Here is a 19,169-nt window from a genome sequence, read left to right as displayed (position 1 = left end):
GTGTTATGGATGCAGTGTTATTAAGGCATTGAATTTCACTGAGGGGACACAATCCTGGCTCCCTCTAGAATACACTGCATCACACACACACACACTTGCTCTCTCTTTTTCTCTCGCTCTCTTTCTCACACACACAAGCCGGGCTCCTGAATTTTTTAACCTCGGAATACCCTCACTTTGACGATAAAGTGCCAAAGCAAAGAGAGGCAGGGAGAAAGTAATGTGAAAGGGATTCTGTGGAGACCTCTTCCAGTGATGATGCACTAGGCCTACCTGACTGCTAGTTTATTTTACACAGGTTCTTCTTTATTATCTTACTGTATAAGTTCCTATTGCCAGGGTAAAAATATACAAGTGGCATCTTAAATGACACCCTATTCCTTATGTAGTGCACTAGTTTTGAACAGAGGCTGTGAATAGGGTGCCACTTGGGTTTTTCACACAGAGATGCTCTCCCCACAGGTGACTGGTTACACAAAAAAAACGGTGAAAAGTGGATCAGTGCGCTTGTGTGTATGTGCGTTCATGCATACGTGTGTGTCTCTCGCTCCCTGAGACAGTGGGCAGACAGAGGGTCTGAGCGGAGCGTGTGTGTGAGTGTGATTAAGGAAGCTCAGACTATGTGGTGCCATGGGACATTTCAAAGCAGCTCTTTTATGGGCCCTGAGTCTTCGTTCCGTTTGATAGCGTGTAATTTAATGCAGTGGGCCAGGCTTTATTATAAAGAGATGCACATCATTTTGCTCCCAAAGAGCCCTTGACATTATGCCTCTACTCACTCTTAAAAATGGTGTTTTATCTTCACATATTGTTTTAGGTCTGGCAGACGGTTGTATGTGTGTGTTTGGTATGATGGATTGCCCTTGGGGAGGGGTGGACAAGGCCAAGGGAGGGGTTGGTCTGTACGGGGTCAGCACCCACCCCCTCTTGGCGAGGTGTTCTAAATGGTCAGCTCGTCCCTACGGCCCCTCCCTAGCTGGGAGCTCCAGCTCAGATCCTCATCCCCAGCTCCTTACCTTCTCACCTCCAGCCCCCAGCACGACCCAGTACATCTCAGAACACCCAAGCCCTGCCCTGCTCAGCCATGCCGGTTCAGCACAGCCCAGCACAGTCTAACCTACCAACCCAGATCACAAAGCACAACCCAACACAGCCCAACTACTACAGCCCCAGCTCCAACCCCCTGTGAGGGGGGCCTGGGTCACTGCAGAGCGAGGTTTACAACTCCTCCTAATCTGCTGAGAGATTGATGGGCCCCCCTCATCCCTCCCTCCTCCACCTCTTCCTCCTCCCCAACACATGGATTACTTTTAGCCTCTCTTTCTCTTACACTACTTACAAGAGTAATGACACAGCTGTGACACTACATACAGTAATAATAACAGTGGAAAATGTGAGCATCTTTCTCCTTGTTTGTGGATGTCTGCAGAGAAAAAGGCATGAGTGCTGGACGCCATGGATGTCTGTCTTCACACACACTGTTTTACTAGCACCAGATTTATGCCCCCCTTTATTGTGCTTGCTGTTTGTTTGGTGATTCTTGCGGCTGGCAGAGTTTGGAGAACAGAGAGAGTGAGAGAGAGAGCGAGTGTGTGTGTACAAGAAATACTCTATGGATCTTCTTTATTCAAAACAAATGGTCCGACTCCCTCCCTCAGTGTGCGTGAATCAGATGGAGATGCTATGCTGCTATTTATTAACCGCTCTCATCAGCCCTGTCCAGCGGATCGACAAAATATGCTTGAGTGATGAGTGCCATCAAGTGTGTGTGTCAAATCAAATCAAATGTTATTGGTCACATACACACATTTAGTCTGATGGCCTTGCGGGTGTAGCGAAATGCTTGTTTTCCTAGCTCCAACAGTGCAGTAGTATCTAACAATTCACAACAATACACACAAATCTAAAATTAAGAGAATGGAATTAAGAAATATATAAATATTAGGACGAGCAATGTCGGAGTGGCATTGACTAAAATACAGTAGAATAGAATACAGTATATACATACAGTGGGGAGAACAAGTATTTGATACACTGCCGATTTTGCAGGTTTTCCTACTCACAAAGCATGTAGAGGTCTGTAATTTTTATCATAGGTACGTACACCTCAACTGTGAGAGACGGAATCTAAAACAAAAATCCAGAAAATCACATTGTATGATTTTTAAGTAATTAATTTGCATTTTATTGCATGACATAAGTATTTGATACATCAGAAAAGCAGAACTTAATATTTGGTACAGAAACCTTTGTTTGCAATTACAGAGATCATACGTTTCCTGTAGGTCTTGACCAGGTTTGCGCACACACTGCAGCAGGGATTTTGGCCCACTCCTCCATACAGACCTTCTCCAGATCCTTCAGGTTTCGGGGCTGTCGCTGGGCAATACGGACTTTCAGCTCCCTCCAAAGATTTTCTATTGGGTTCAGGTCTGGAGACTGGCTAGGCCACTCCAGGACCTTGAGATGCTTCTTATGGAGCCACTCCTTAGTTGCCCTGGCTGTGTGTTTCGGGTCGTTGTCATGCTGGAAGACCCAGCCACGACCCATCTTCAATGCTCTTACTGAGGGAAGGAGGTTGTTGGCCAAGATCTTGCGATACATGGCCCCATCCATCCTCCCCTCAATACAGTGCAGTCGTCCTGTCCCCTTTGCAGAAAAGCATCCCCAAAGAATGATGTTTCCACCTCAATGCTTCACGGTTGGGATGGTGTTCTTGGGGTTGTACTCATCCTTCTTCTTCCTCCAAACATGGCGAGTGGAGTTTAGACCAAAAAGCTCTATTTTTGTCTCATCAGACCACATGACCTTCTCCCATTCCTCCTCTGGATCATCCAGATGGTCATTGGCAAACTTCAGACGGGCCTGGACATGCGCTGGCTTGAGCAGGGGGACCTTGTGTGCGCTGCATGATTTTAATCCATGACGGCGTAGTGTGTTACTAATGGTTTTCTTTGAGACTGTGGTCCCAGCTCTCTTCAGGTCATTGACCAGGTCCTGCCGTGTAGTTCTGGGCTGATCCCTCACCTGCCTCATGATCATTGATGCCCCACGAGGTGAGATCTTGCATGGAGCCCCAGACCGAGGGTGATTGACCGTCATCTTGAACTTCCATTTTCTAATAATTGCGCCAACAGTTGTTGCCTTCTCACCAAGCTGCTTGCCTATTGTCCTGTAGCCCATCCCAGCCTTGTGCAGGTCTATTGAGTGTGTGGACAGGTGTCTTTTATACAGGTAACGAGTTCAAACAGGTGCAGTTAATACAGGTAATGAGTGGAGAACAGGAGGGCTTCTTAAAGAAAAACTAACAGGTCTGTAAGAGCCGGAGTTCTTACTGGTTGGTAGGTGATCAAATACTTATGTCATGCAATAAAATGCAAATTAATTACTTAAAAATTATACAATGTGATTTTCTGGATTTTTGTTTTAGATTCCGTCTCTCACAGTTAAAGTGTACCTATGATAAAAATTACAGACCTGTACATGCTTTTTAAGTAGGAAAACCTGCAAAATCGGCAGTGTATCATACTTGTTCTCCCCACTGAATGAGATGAGTAAAGCAGTATGTAGACAATATTAAAGTGACTAGTGTTCCATTATTAAAGTGGCCAGTGACTCCATGTCTATGTATATAGGGCAGCAGCCTCTAAGGTGCAGGGTTGAGTAACCGGGTGGTAGCCGGCTAGTGATGGCTATTTAACAGTCTGATGGCCTTGAGATAGAAGCTGTTTTTCAGTCTCTCGGTCCCAGCTTTGATGCACCTGTACTGACCTCGCCTTCTGGATGATAGCGGCGTGAACAGGCCGTGGCTCGGGTGTTTGATGTCCTTGATGATCTTTTTGGCCTTCCTGTGACATCGGGTGCTGTAGGTGTCCTGGAGGGCAGGCAGTGTGCCCCCGATGATGAGTTGGGCAGACCACACCACCCTCTGGAGAGCCCTGCGGTTGCGGGCGGTGCAGTTGCCGTACCAGGCGGTGATACAGCCCGACAGGATGCTCTCAATTGTGCATCTGTAAAAGTTTGTCAGTGATGTGTACGCCGAGGAACGTTAAGCTTTCCACCTTCTCCACTGCGGTCCCATCGATGTGGATAGGGCCGTGCTCCCTCTGCTGTTTCCTGAAGTCCACGTATGCACGTTCGTGCTTGTGTGTGCACGTTTGTGTCTGTCAATGCTTGCGTGGTAGTGTACATTGATGTGGGGGGAGTGTGTAGGGATTTACACCCCATACCTACCCTGCCAGGTCGTCTCTCATGAACAATGAGGCTAACTGAAGCCAGCTGGGCTCTTCAAGCAGCCAGCTAGCCAGTAGCCACACTGATTTATCATGTTAGCCAAGCTATAGGCTAGCCACACTGGGAAGCTAATAGCTATAGGTTAGCCAAATGCTAGCCACGTTGATTTATAGAATTAGCCACTCTGGCAATGATAGACCCGAGCTAATGATAGTTTAGCGTTGGCTTAACTTAATAAAGTCTATCTTCAGAGAGAGACAATGGGGTTTAAACTGTGATAAAGAGGAACCACACACACACACACATGCGCACTTGCTCTCTCCCTCTTTTTCACTCTGTCCCCCTCCTTTATTCTCTCTCTCCCTTTAGAGTAGGGAGGGCTTCAGAGGGGGGAGGGGGAGACTTGGGAGATGGGAGACTTCACATGTTACCCTGCCGATAAGCGTGTTGTGAGGAGAAGCAGACCTGTCTGCAGCAGTCAGAGCAGACATATTTAATGCGTCTGATGTAATGGGGCTGAATCAGCAGATAGCTCCGCTGGGAGCCATTAGCCCAAACGTGTAATTAACCCCTTCCCTGCCCCAGGCCCCAGACCAGACCAGACCAGCCCAGTCCCCTCTGCAGTCCCAGCCAAGTCCCCCCTTCAGCCCCAAGTACTGCTCCAGGTGGAGAGGACACAGGGCAGGGGTGAAGGGAGGACCGATTTGTTATTTAAACTCTCCGTCTCTCTCTTTCGATTTTCTCTTCGTCTCTTCCTTTCTAGGTATCCCCCTTTCCCTTACCTCCAACCCGCCAAAAAAACTAAGGGGGAGAGTGGGCGAGGGAAGGAAAGAGAGAGAAGTTTGCCTCTCTGGCTGGTGCTAGTGAGGATGGGGGTTTGAGGAGTTACCGCCTCCTTGCCTTTGAGATCAGTTTTAAGTATTTTTCCCTGCAGCTCGCTGTAACGCGTTACAGCAGTAGGGAGAAGCGGCAGGCTCACAACACCTGCCAATCTTAATGGCAAACGTATGTGCAGTGAAACGGAGGGAGGGAGAGAGCAAATGTTCCTGAAAGAGGGTGGCAAGGTTGTCTGACTAGTCTGTTGTCTGTGTGTGTAAGAGAGAGAGGGCTTGTGTTTGAGTGAGTGACTGAGTTTATCTTCTTGTGTGCTTACAAGTGTGTGTCTGTGTTCAAGTGTGTTTCTCTGTATGTATGCCTGTGTGTGTAGGTCATTGCGTGCTGGAACCCAGAGCCTGTGGAACGTCGCTTGACGTTCCAAGCCAAAGGGGGAAGGGCCAAAGTGCTACTTTCACAAAGTCTATTCTCCTCACCACAGTGCAGCTAGCACATGATCATGTGAGGCTGAAGAGTGTGTGTGGGTGGGGGTGTGAATCAGGTTAACACACCCATGTTAACTCTCTAGACAGGTGTGTGTGTGTGTCCCTTACTCCTCTGAATGATCATGTGTATCAGATTGGGTCACCTCCTGTGTGTGTGGTCATTAGGAGGCTCTGTCTACATTTCTGCTCCACATGTGTATACATAGCAGTATGTGTATAGTGTTATGATGCAGTGGCTTGCGAAAGTATTCACCCCCCTTGGCATTTTTCCTATTTTGTTGCCTTACAACCTGGAATTAGGTTGTATCATTTGATTTACACAACATGCCTACCACTTTGAAGATGCAAAATATTTTTTTTTGTGACACAAACAAGAAATAAGAAGAAAAAAAAAGAACTTGAGCGTGCATAACTATTCACCAAAAGCCCCCCCCCCCCAAATCAATACTTTCTAGAGCCACCTTTTGCAGCAATTACAGCTGCAAGTCTCTTGGGGTATGTCTCTATAAGCTTGGCACAACTAGCCACTGGGATTTTTGCCCATTCTTCAAGGCAAAACTGCTCCAGATCCTTCAAGTTGGATGGGTTCCGCTGGTGTACAGCAATCTTTAAGTCATACCACAGATTCTCAATTGGATTTTGGTCTGGGCTTTGACTAGGCCATTCCAAGACATTTAAATGTTTCCCCTTAAACCACTCAAGTGTTGCTTTAGCAGTATGCTTAGGGTCATTGTCCTGCTGGAAGGTGAACCTCCGTCCCAGTCTCAAATCTCTGGAAGACTGAAACAGGTTTCCCTCAAGAATTTCCCTGTATTTAGTGCCATCCATCATTCCTTCAATTCTGACCTGTTTCCCAGTCCCTGCCGATGGAAAAACATCCCCACAGCATGATGCTGCCACCACCATGCTTCACTGTGGGGATGGTGTTCTCGGGGTGATGAGAGGTGTTGGATTTGCGCCAGACATAGCATTTTCCTTGATGGCCAAAAAGCTCAATTTTAGTCTCATCTGACCAGAGTACCTACTTCCATATACCTTTTGGCTAAAACCAAACGTGTTTGCTTATTCTTTTCTTTAAGCAATGGCTTTTTTCTGGCCACTCTTCTGTAAAGCCCAGCTCTGTGGAGTGTACAGCTTAAAGTGGTCCTATGGACAGATACTCCCATCTCATTTATTTAACTAATTATGTGACTTCTGAAGGTAATTGGTTGCACCAGATCTTATTTAGGGGCTTCATAGCGAAGGGGTGAATACATATGTACGCACCACTTTTCCGTTATTTATTTTTTAGAATTTTTTGAATCAAGTGATTTTTTTCATTCAACTTCACCAATTTAGACTATTTTGTGTATGTCCATTACATGAAATGCAAATAAAATCCATTTAAATTACAGGTTGTAATGCAACAAAATAGGACAAACGCCAAGGGGGATGAATACTTTTGCAAGGCACTGTATGCAGCAGTGTGTGTATGGTGTATAGTGCTGTGCAGCAGTGTGTGTATAGTTCATAGTGTGTATGGTGTGTAGTGTTATGATGCAGTGTGTGTATAGTGTTATGCAGCAGTGTGTGTGTGGTGTATAGTGTTATGCTGCAGTGTGCTGTCTGTGTGTATGAGCTCATTGTAAGAGTCAGGGGTCTCTCCCGCTCTCTCTCTCTCTCTCTCTCTCCTCTCCTCCCCCCTCTCTCTCCCCCAAACCTCATCAGAGCTCCACGTCATGTCTGTCACCTTCCCTCTGGCCACAAAGCTGCCCATTATAGACAGGGCTCCATGACCAGAGCAGACCCTTACCAGCACCCCTCCACCCTTCTCCTGCTGCTCCCCCCTCTCTCTCCCTCCCCTGTTTCCAGTGTGATTGTGAATATCCCCTAGCTAGTCCAGTGTTCTCCTGGAGAGAGCAGAGTGGTTGGAGCAGGGCCAGGATCAGCCCTTTTGGCTCCAATAAAACTAGTCAGCAAATCTGCTGCTGACTGATCCACCTCCATCGCCCCTCTCATCCCCTTTCAGCCCTTATATCCCTCCTCTCATCCTTCTCTCCCCTTCACTCGCTCCTCTCTTCCCTCTTTCTCCCCCTCTATCACTCATCTCCCAATGGCTGAAGCTCTATTTGTCTGGCTGAAGCTCTCTGTGGTTGTCTATGGCGGAAGCTCTGTGGTTGTCTATGGCGGAAGCTCTCTATGGTTGTCTATGGCAGAAGCTCTCTATGGTTATCTATGGCGGAAGCACTCTATGGTTGTCAATGGCAGAAGCGCTCTATGGTTGTCAATGGCAGAAGCACTCTATGGTTGTCTATGGCGGAAGCGCTCTATGGTTGAAGCTCTCTTTGGTTGTGTACGGCTGAAGCTCTCTATGACTGAAGCTCTCTTTGGTTGTCTATGGCTGCAGGTCTCTATGGTTGTCTATAGCTGAGGCCTTCCTGACACTGAACTGTGGTTGAGAGCAGAGAGCCCTGGAGTGGAGCCCTGTGGCCCAGAGGTGAACCAGCACTGCTCCAGTAGAATGGGTAGAATGAGAAGGGGGTAGAAAGAGGTAGAGTAACCTCTTCTCTCAGGAGAGCTGCAGGACACCCCCCAGTGTCCCATACTCACTCACTGCCTGACACAGAGAGCCTGGGGATTTTCACCTTTTAGACACACACACACACACACACACACATACATACATACATACATACATACATACATACACGCACGCACGCACGCATACACACACACGCACACAAACACGCACGCACATACACACACTGCACTCACAAACTGTGCATACATTACATTTACACACCCCACCATATGTCTTATACACATTTAAATCTACACCCGTGTTCTCTCTTTCTCACACACATACACACACAAACGTACTCTTGCTGCAGCAGGAGTCAAATGGCCCAATGTGTTAAAAGCATTAGGTAAGCACAAGTCTAAAAGTGCTTCTCGGGCCGATATCAAGTGTCCTGCTTCATTACAGTGTGGTGTATACATTCAGCTGCATCTCTGACCCCCTCCTCTCCCCCCTCCTCCCCCTCTTCTCCCCCAGGGGAGCTCTAAAATGGAGCGGCTTGGATGTTTGCTGAAGAATAGATGGGGTATTATTATTTTAAGCGTGTATGCTCTCGTTGGCGGTGGAGCCTGTCCAATCATAGTGCTGATGTTTGGAGGAAAGGTATATAAAAGCACACTTCAAAGCCCTGCAGCGGCCTTAATACGGCCGGACCCTGTTTATCTTTGTGGTACACACGCATATGCACACGCACACCGAAAAATAAGGAAAGTCATTTCTATCGCAGGATTTATGAGGAAGGAGGGAGAGCGCGGTAGAGGTAAAAGAGGGGAGGGTGTGCAGAAATGAAAGAAAACGCCACCTTTGATATGAGTTTAACAATAAATATTTTGTCCATATTGGTAAAGAGTATATTTTTTTTCTTTGGCTATTTTGGGTCCTGAAACAGTATTACAGGGGAGGAAGCTGACCAAGGAAATCTTCTGTTTTGACCGTGGCCGCTGGCAGTTCTGACAGAGAGAGAGAGAGACAGACAGACAGACAGACTGATCAAACAGAGTGGGCTCCAACCTGCCGGCTGAGACCGTATACAAAGCCACACCTCAGCACATGAAGCCAACACAGACCTTTTCTGTGCAGCACAGCACTTGGCGTCCCATACAGTCTCTAACAAGCAGCGCTAGGGTAATGTTAGCATTAGCGGTTTCTCAGCCCTGCCAGCCACCTGCACACAGGAAAGAGCTGAGGCATAGAGGTCAGGGGTCACAGACTAGACCAGAGGAGAGAGGTGAGACTGAAAAAAGGGATGGCTGATAAAGCTGGTGAGCCCTGCCAGCCACCTGCAAACTGAAACTGGCTGAGGCAAAGGGGTCAGGGGTTAAAGGTCACCAAGAGAAGGTCATCACTGTCTTTGGCTGCCCATGGAGGAATGTATTTTTAATGTAGACTGTGGACAGAGAGAGGAGAGAGGGAAGGGGTGAAAGGAGTAAAAGAGAGACAGAGGGGGACTAGATAGGGGTACAGAGACAGGATAGTGAGGGGTAAAAAGAGAGAGGGTGGAGAATGAGAGAGAGTTGAGAAAGTAGGGTAAAGAGCGAAGGACGAGACAGTGGGGAAGCAGGAGAGTTCCCTTTCACACTAGAGTCCTGGTTCTTGTGTACCTAACTGTTTAAGTGTGGCATTGCTAATCTGGCCTCTCCATTAGTTAAACCCCAAATAGCATCCCAACAAGTTGAAAAAACACAACTGCAAGCCCAAACTATCTCAACTCAATCATAAGCGTTCTGACAGGCTGGATTTCTAAACCAGAAGCCCAATAACAGAATAGGCTTTGTGTGATACTCTGCAGAATGCTGAGAGAGAGGAGAGAGGGAGCAGTGAGAGAAGAAAAGAGAGCAAAGGGATATCTTGGAGAGAGAGAGCGGGGGGAGGGAGTGTTTTTCTAGTGGCTTTAGTGAGTAACGTCCTGTGTTGTCGTGGTGGTGTGGTGTGTTCCAAACGGCAGGCTGGGGAGTTGGAAGGAGCTGCAGCCTCTTCTCAGCTGTCTCGATGGGTGTCACTGACTCCCACCGACACACCAGAAAAACCTCCACTACACCCCCAACACACACACACACACACACACACACACACACACACACACACACACAGCAACCCCCCACCACCTCCCTCCCTTAAAAAAGAAAAGTAAAATAGAATTTTAAAAAGAAAGGAGAAGGTTTGGGTAATCACTCTTTGGCTCTTGGTTGTGTGCTCATGCGACCCTATCCCCCCCTATAACTCTGGCTGGTTGTAATAGATGAGGATAGCAGAGTGCATGTTTATGAGCGCTGGACTTGGCAGGCCTGAGCGCTCCTTCAGTGTCTCACAGTTCATCATAGCTCAGTGACTGGGCCCTGACTCAACCCGTGTCTTTTACACACAGTTTACATGGGGGGGCTGTCATGCACCCAACCAAACCCCCCACTACCCCCATACTGCACCTATCCCTGTTCACCCCCACCCCTCTCTCTATCCCTAACCACCCTGGCTTACTGTACCCCTACCTCTTTTACCCCTTTATGGCTGCACAGTATCTGTCTTATTGTTTGAAATTGTGCATTGATTAAGTACAGTACTACCAAATACCCTTTTTGTTTTGCCAACAATCTCTCTGTCTTTCTCTCTCGCTTTCTCTTTGTCTTTCTCTCACTTTCTCTCTTTGTCTCTCTCTCTCTCTCTAGTGGTCCTATGCGTTGGAGAAGCCTAACACGGGCAGTGTGTTCAGCCTGGCCTGGTCGGCAGACGGCACACAGCTCGCGGGGGCTTGTGGGAACGGACACGTCATCTTCGCCCACGTGGTGGAGCAGCGCTGGGAGTGGAGGAGCTTCGAGATCACCCTCACCAAGAGGAGGACCATGCAGGTAGAACACACACACAGATCACCCTCACCAAGAGGAGGACCATGCAGGTAGAACACACACACAGATCACCCTCACCAAGAGGAGGACCATGCAGGTGTTTCAGGGCAGGTTCCTTATGCCATATGCTTGGTTAACCCTCCAGAAAAAGTCTTAATCTTTACTTCACTTAAGAAGCCAAACAGTCCCCGAGCCTAAATGAATTAATGAGACAGCTAACTGAGGGTGAATGGGCTGGTGTGAGAGGCAGACGCTAGTGAGGTGAAGTTAACAGGCTATTTAAAGGGCCAGACTATTCCCCAGGCCTGGGTACTTGTGGCCATACATTATGTTATAAGCCTCCCAGTGTGGACCAGTGACAATGGCCAGCCTGTGTAGCAGCCTCCGTCACTGAGTGTGTTTAAACTTCAGAAACCACAAGGTAGCGTTTACACGCAGTCGACACCCCCCCCGCGCGCGCACACACAGAAACGGACACACACACGTGGATAAACGCATACGCACACACACACGTGCACACTCGCCATAGACAACCCTCACTGAGCACTGTTTGCGTTAACCAAACAAACCTGTGTCTTCAGCTGTTTATTTTCAGGGTTTTTTCTCTCCCCTCTCGTTCTGCCTCACTCTCCCTCTCTTTTTTAAAAGTGCACATCTGCCAATGGTTTGTGAATCAAGCGGCTAAATTTACCACTTCGCGGTTAAGCATTTTTATTCCTGGTTGTTTGGTGAGTAAATTTGGGTTGTTAGTGGGGGTTAAAGAAGGATGATGTTTAAACCCTTAAATAAATACCTACCACACCTTTTACCTGCTGGTGGAAAACCATATTTCATTCATTCATTCATTCATTCATTCATTCATTCATTCACAGGGAAATGTGGAAGAAAATGTTTATCCTAACAGGTGAAAAAGTAGAAACACACACACGTACGTATAGACACCAGGCATTTCTGTCCACTGCTGTCCTATGCTTAGACATGGGCTGATTCCTTGTATATATCAACAGTAAATACACTCTTGAGTTTACGTGAGTGCATCCATGCCTACTATACATCGATGAGTGTCTCAGAAAATATGTCCTGTGTGTATATGCTATAGTCTGTTTGTTACAATTAGTTTGTTAGTATTTCAAATTATTTGTGACTCAATGTCTGTATGTGTTTATGTATGTCAAGATTTGTGCTACATGTGCATGTTTGTGTGTATGTCTGTGTGTGTGTTCCTAAACACACCCTCTTTCTCTATCCATCACCCAGGTGAGGAACGTGGTGGATGATGCGGTGGATGTTCTGGAGTTCAGGGACCGGGTCATCAAAGCCTCTCTGGCCAACGGTCACCTGGTGGTCACCACCTCTCTCCAGTGCTACGTCTACAGTGCTAAGAACTGGAACACCCCTCTCATCTTTGACCTGAAGGAGGGGACCGTCAGCCTCATTGTACAGGCTGAGAAGTAAGTCTCTCTTTATCCTTCTTTCTCTATCTAGTGATGTCCCTCCTCCCTCTCTTAGTCTTTCCCGTCTCGTCTATCCCTGTTGCGCCTATCTCTGGACCCCCTCTCCTTTTCTTTCCCTCCCCCTCTCTCTCCTGCCAAACACGCTGTGTGTGTGCGCGCGCGTCTGTGTGTGTGTTTGCGTTTGTGAGAACTGTGTGTGAATGTGTGCCATTAGCAGAGAAGGTCTGGCTGTGGAAGCCTGACTGCAGTAGGGAACAGAGAGATGGACATCTATCATTCTCTCTAATGGGTCGTTCCACCTCACAAAGCACAAGAAAGAGGATTTCGACTCCTACCATCTCAGATTGTTCTGAAATTGTTTCTGTTGTTAGAAACAGATAAGATGCAACATTATTTTGTTGAAATATAATTTGATCTCTGAGAAATTAAGATAATTGATTGCACCCAAATTGGCTGTTTTAATTTATAGGATTCATATCATATCAAATAAATATAGTACCTAACATCCGATTTGGACCAAACTTTTTTCTAACAATGAGTTAGACATGAGGAATCCAAAGAAATTGTCAAAAGCCACACACGGACCCCCACACCCCATTCCAATCCCACCCCAACAACGACTATATAGTATCAGTTCTGTATGTCTGACAAGTAGTATGGAGCTGCGGCTCAGAGTATTGTTTCTTCATGCTATGTAATGTATTCCCAGTGAATTTGGCGGTATTTTCTTTCCCTTTTCAGAGAAATTAGTCATTGAGTTTTGTAATATCTTGGCTCCATCTTGCAGTTTGTTATGCTCTCCCTCTCCTCTCCTCTCTACCATTCCCACTCTCCTCTTTGTTGCTCCCTCCTGCCTCTATCGCTCCTTCTCTCCTCTCCATCTCTCTGTCCCTTGCTTTCTATCACTCCCCCTCTAATCTTTCTCTCCCCTTCTCTTTATTTTGGCTCCTCCCTCAGACACTTCCTGTTGGTGGATGGGACAGGGGTTTATGTGTTCTCCTACGAGGGACGTCTCATCTCCACGCCCAGATTCCCCGGCATGAGAACGGACATCCTCAACGCCCAGTCAGTCTCCCTTAGCAACGACACCATCGCCATCCGGGACAAGAGCGATGAGAAGGGTGAGTGGAACGTCCCTTCACTACCACAATACAATTATTGTGGTACAATACTTTATTGTCCACACAGCGGGGAGAGATTTGCCTTTGGCTTCTTCGCTCAATGACATTTACAGCCGTTAAACACATTGAAACATCAGGAGCACTTTGTCAACAAGAGGATTACACTTCACCAGGGGATAAAAAGCTGGAGAAATGACTTTAGCAGGACTGGAACAATGAAGTTTGTAATCATTATCCCGCTCCCCCCCTCTTATTTTCCTCCAGTCATCTTTTTGTTTGATGCCCTGACGGGGAAAGCCCTGGGCGACGGGAAGCCCCTGACTCACAAGGTGGGTGATTCACCAACTAACACACACCAACAGTTAGTCACAACACACACTACACTCTCCTGTTAGTGTGCACACACTGACCTGAGAAGACTGTGTATATCTTCACATGTCTACGTCTTAATCCGTACTGTTACATTAAGCAACCTTTTAGGATTGGGGGAGGGTAAGCTGATCCTAGATCTGTGCCTCAGGGTAGCTGTGGGACAGTGTGAGTAAGTGTGGTGGGTTTCAGTGCCCCCAACAGGCCAGGGTGAAAAGGTCAGGGAGCCATGGGGAGAAGGCAGAGAGAAGGTGTTGAGGAAAAAATAAGAAACTTGATAGTTAAGAGGGAGACATACAGATTGTGAGGAAATTGGAGTGCATGTGTGTGAGAAAGAGATGGAGAATGGAGAGAAAGGGGGAGGGTTATGGAGCGAGAATAGGAGTGAAAGGGATAAAGAGAGAGGGAGTGAATTAGAGAGGGAGAAAAGGAGGTGAAGTAGCCAGGAACAGTAGTTACTGTTTGTCAGCATGGCTGTGTCTGCCAGCACTCCACAGCTCCAAGACAGAGGAGCACTGCACTGAAGCCAGCTGGCTCTGACACACACACACACACACAGTCACACACACGCACATACACTCCTGTTGGGGAGTATGGGCCAGGAGCTGTGGGGTCAGACTGCTGGCACCCCCTTCCTCTCTCTTGCCTCCCCCATTTCTCCCTCCTGTCTACTCTCTCCCTCTTACCTCTTTCCTCCACCTCTTCCCTCTGAGTTGAGTATCTTCCCTCTGATCTGGGCACAATTGTTCCCTCCTAGTCCTCCTGTGGCTGGGTACTCAGGGCTGTACTGGGGACTAGAGAGTGTGGAGAGGACAGAAGTGGGCTTGTGATATGGGTGATCATGTGTTGAAAAGAGATGTGTACCAAAATACAATATTGTAAGTGTATGTGTTATGGGGACTGGTTGGGTTTGACACTGGTGGTTCAGTTAGCCCTGTTAATGTGAACCAGGTCTCTCCCACACAACTTTCTGCCTCTCATTTCACTGTGTGTGTGTGTGTGTGTGTGTGTGTGTGTATGCATGTGTATGTGTTTTCCAGATGGAGGTGGTGGAGATAGCTCTGGACCAGTGTGGCCCGTCCAGCGAGAGGAAGATCGCGGTCATAGACAAGAACCGTGACCTGTACCTGACCGCTGTCCGCCGCCACAACAGAGAACACAACATCTGCAAGATAGGTAGGAGAGAGGGAAGGAGATAGATTTCAAACTGCTTTGTGTTGTTAAGCACCTAAAGCATACCAGATAGATAACATCATCTTTCTTACCACAACCCACATGTACTATGGTCTACACACCATGTGGTAGAGGTTAGCTGTTTGTGTGGATAGTTAGTTATTCTGAGTGTTGTTAATAAGAGTGTGTTGTTGGTCTCTATCCTGCTCTACAGGTACTATGGTCCACACTATGGCCTGGAACGACTCAGCTAACATCCTGTGTGGTATTCAGGACACACAGTTCACCGTGTGGCACTATCCCAGTGCTGTCTTCACTGACAAGGACCTGCTGCCTAAAACACTCTACATGAAGGATGCCAGGTAACATGTGCACGCAAACACACACACACACACACACACACACACACACACACACACACAGTGCGCACACAGAAAACAGTTCCCCATTATCGGAAGTAAAAGGTAATGCATCATCTTCATCTCAAATATTTTCATGTTGTATAAAAGCCGTTGATTAATCAATGAAGATATTCCTGAGTGGCTGCCCTTAGGCTAGGTGGCTGTCTGTACAGAATGTATTTTTATATCTGTCTGTCCATCTGTCCCCCTCCACAGTGAGTTTAGCCGTGCGCCCCATATCCTGAACTATGTGGGGACCCAAGTGACTGTGCGTCGCGGTGACGGCTCGTTGGTGTACAGCAGCGTGTCTCCCTACCCTGGCCTACTGCACGAGTACAGCGCCTCCTCTCGCTGGGAGGACGCACTGCGCCTCTGCCACTTTGCCAAGGTAACACACACACCTGACAGGAGTTACAACTGAAAGGGGACTTTCCCTGGTGAATCCCTGGTCCGATACAGAATGAGTCTGACCTGTATAGCACATAGCACACATCATATTCAACTCTAAATACTGTACAAAACACATCTTAAAAAACTCTTTACATTATGTTGAAAATAGAATAATGGTGTGGAATATGCCAGTGTTAAGTAATGTGTAACACCAGGCCTGCTGTCTCCCTGGCCCTACCTCTACCCTACCCAGGAGAGGGGGCTGCTCTGTGCCCTGAGCTCTGAGCCCCTTTCTTAAAGCCAGTTATTTAGGATAAATGGTGTAATTAGCGGCCTGTAATTGCTAGCACATTGTGGGTTGCAGCAGAGCAGAGCAGGGCCAGAGGGACCAGATAACCAGAGCCCGGGCCCCAGGGGAAACACTCAGCCCGAGAGGGGCCACGGGCTGTGGGGCCACAGGTCTGGGTCCTGGGGGGTTGGTGATAGGGAGGTCAAGGGCCTGAGGGAATAGTGAATGGGATTCCTCCAGGGTTCTAGTGTTCTGATAGACCTTATGGGTTCCCCCCACTATAGCGTGGGAACAACAGGCAGCGTGGGAACTCACTGTCACTCTTTTGCAGTGGGGTGTGCATGTGTCTCAATGTCCTGTCTCAGTGTCAGTGTGTCAAATTACTGTACTCATGTCTGTCTGGTTGTCTCGTCTGTCCGATTGTTTTATGTCTTTGTCCATGATGTTCCTCTCCTGTGTTGGTGTCTCACACCCTCTCACTGAGTCTCTGTGTGCCAGACCTCTGAGGAAGAGGTGAGTCTCTCTCTCTCTCTCATTCATTTACATCTTTCCACGTTCCCTTTTACCCCTGTCCTCGTCTTTGTCATTCTCCTCATGTCCTCATTTTAGTTTTTTCTCCTCCTCCTCTTCCTCCTATCCCTTCCTTTAGTTCAGGTTTCTCTCCGCATCTGCTAACTGCCCTGTGGTACTCCACCATAGACAGTACAGCATGGACCATATACACACATGAAGATATTGACTGGATACTTCAAGAAAACTTAGTCCTTCAGTGTGTGTTTGTTGGTTGGGGTTGATGTCTGTGTGTGTGCTGTGCATGAGTGTGTGTGTGCCCACTGCCCATGTGTGTTTACTTTCTGGTTGGTGTGTGTTTGTCTGTAGGAGGGTGTATGTGTTTGTAAATGACGTGTCCTGCAGCCCTGGGCCTTGGCATGGTGAAGGGTCCATGACGGAGCCACTGGAGTGGAGCTTTAATGAGACACGACCAGCAGCTTTTAATTAGTTTCTAATTAGCCTGGGTGACACCATTTACCGTATTTAACCTCCCCAACACACACACACACACACGCAGCCAACCCCTGAACCCAAACCCCAGTGAGAGCCTTCACAGTGTGCGCTGCATGGGTTATGATGCAATAACCACAACCCTGGAGCAGGATGGCTAGAGGGGACAGGGGAGGGGAGAGGGGGGTGAAGTGGGTATATGCAATGCCTTCAGAAAGTATTCATACCCCTTGACTTATTCCACATTTTGTTGTGTTACATCCTGAATTCAAAATGGATTAAATTATTTTCTCACCTATCTACACACAATATCCCATAATGACAAAGTATTTTTTGGTGTGCACATTTATTGAAAATGAAATGCATAAATATCTCATTTACATAAATATTCACACCCCTGAGTTAATACATGTTAGAATCATCTTTGGCTGCGATTACAGCTGTGAGTCTGTCTGGGTACGTCTCTAAGAGCTTTGCACACCTGGATTGTACAATATTTTAAAATTATTCTTTTTAAAATTCTTCAAGTTCTGTCAAGTTGGTTGTTGATCATTGCTAGACAGCCATTTTCAAGTTTTGCCATAGATTTTCAAGCCGATTTAAGTAAAAACACTTAACAGGAACATTGTTTTTCTTGGTAAGCAACTCCAGTGTATATTTTCCCTGGTTTTAGGTTATTGTCCTGCTGAAAGGTGAATTTGTCTCCCAGTGTCTGTTGGAAAGCAGACGGAACCAGGTTTTCCTCTAGGATTTTGCCTGTGCTTAGCTCTATTGCGTTTATTTTTATCCTTAAAAAACTCTCTAGTCCTTGCCGATGACAAGCATACCCATAACATGATGCAGCCACCACCATGCTTAGAAATATGAGGAGTGGTACTCAGTGATGTTGTGTTGAATTTGCCCCAAACAATGCTTTGTATTCAGAACAGTAAGTTAATTTCTTTGCCACATTTTTTGCAGTTTTACTTTAGTACCTTGTTGCAAACAGGATGCATGTTTTGGCATATTTTTATTATGTACAGGCTTCCTTCTTTTCACTCTGTCAATTAGGTTGGTAATGTGGAGTAAGTAAACTCAACAAAAAAAGAAACGTCCCTTTTTCAGGACCCTGTCTTTCAAAGATAATTCATAAAAATCAAAATAACTTCACAGATCTTCATTGTAAAGGGTTTAAACACTGTTTCCAATGCTTGTTCAATGAACCATAAACAATTAATGAACATGCACCTGTGGAATGGTCGTTAAGACACTAACAGCTTACAGACGGTAGGCAATTAAGGTCACAGTTATGAAAACTTAGGACACTGAAGAGGCCTTTCTACTGACTCTGAAAAACACCAAAAGAAAGATCCCAGGATCCCTGCTCATCTGAGTGAACGTGCCTTAGGCAATAAATTGCAATGTCCGTACTGTGAGACGCCTAAGACAGCGCTACAGGGAGACAGGACGGACAGCTGATCGTCCTCGCAGTGGCAGACCACGTGTAACAACATCTGCACAGGATCGGTACATCCGAACATCACACCTGCGGGACAGGTACAGGATGGCAACAACAACTGCCCGAGTTACACCAGGAACCAGGGTCCGTCATGGTCTGGGGCGGTGGGTCACAGCATCATCGGACTGAGCTTGTTGTCATTGCAGGCAATCTCAACGCTGTGCGTTACAGGGAAGACGTCCTCCTCCCTCATGTGGTACCCTTCCTGCAGGCTCATCCTGACATGACCCGCCAGCACGACAATGCCACCAGCCGTACTGCTCGTTCTGTGCGTGATTTCCTGCAAGACAGGAATGTCAGTGTTCTGCCATGGCCAGCGAAGAGCCCTGATCTTAATCCCATTGAGCACGTCTGGGACCTGTGAGGGCTAGGGCCATTCCCCCCAGAAATGTCTGGGAACTTGCAGGTGCCTTGGTGGAAGAGTGGGGTAACATCTCACAGCAAGAACTGGCAAATCTGGTGCAGTCCATGAGGAGGAGATGTACTGCAGTACTTAATGCAGCTGGTGGCCACACCAGATACT

General features: G+C 47.2%; 1 protein-coding gene across 6 annotated transcripts in view; it reads left to right on the top strand.

The window, feature by feature from the left end:
* Window positions 1–19,169, top strand: part of LOC121565343 (intraflagellar transport protein 80 homolog) — a 58,561-nt gene that overhangs the window by 34,509 nt on the left and 4,883 nt on the right. For all 6 annotated transcript variants that reach the window (XM_041876067.1, XM_041876068.1, XM_041876072.2 and 3 more), the window contains exons 9-15: window positions 10,773–10,952; window positions 12,207–12,400; window positions 13,361–13,524; window positions 13,789–13,853; window positions 14,934–15,069; window positions 15,281–15,428; window positions 15,684–15,855. In XM_041876067.1, coding sequence (XP_041732001.1) covers window positions 10,773–10,952; window positions 12,207–12,400; window positions 13,361–13,524; window positions 13,789–13,853; window positions 14,934–15,069; window positions 15,281–15,428; window positions 15,684–15,855 — 1,059 coding nt within the window. The remainder of the gene's footprint in view (window positions 1–10,772; window positions 10,953–12,206; window positions 12,401–13,360; window positions 13,525–13,788; window positions 13,854–14,933; window positions 15,070–15,280; window positions 15,429–15,683; window positions 15,856–19,169) is intronic.

The sequence above is a fragment of the Coregonus clupeaformis genome, chromosome 5 (genome assembly GCF_020615455.1).
Source record: "Coregonus clupeaformis isolate EN_2021a chromosome 5, ASM2061545v1, whole genome shotgun sequence".
Taxonomy (NCBI): domain Eukaryota; kingdom Metazoa; phylum Chordata; class Actinopteri; order Salmoniformes; family Salmonidae; genus Coregonus; species Coregonus clupeaformis.
Note: the sequence above shows the minus strand (reverse complement) of the source record. Positions and strands in the feature narration are given on the sequence as shown.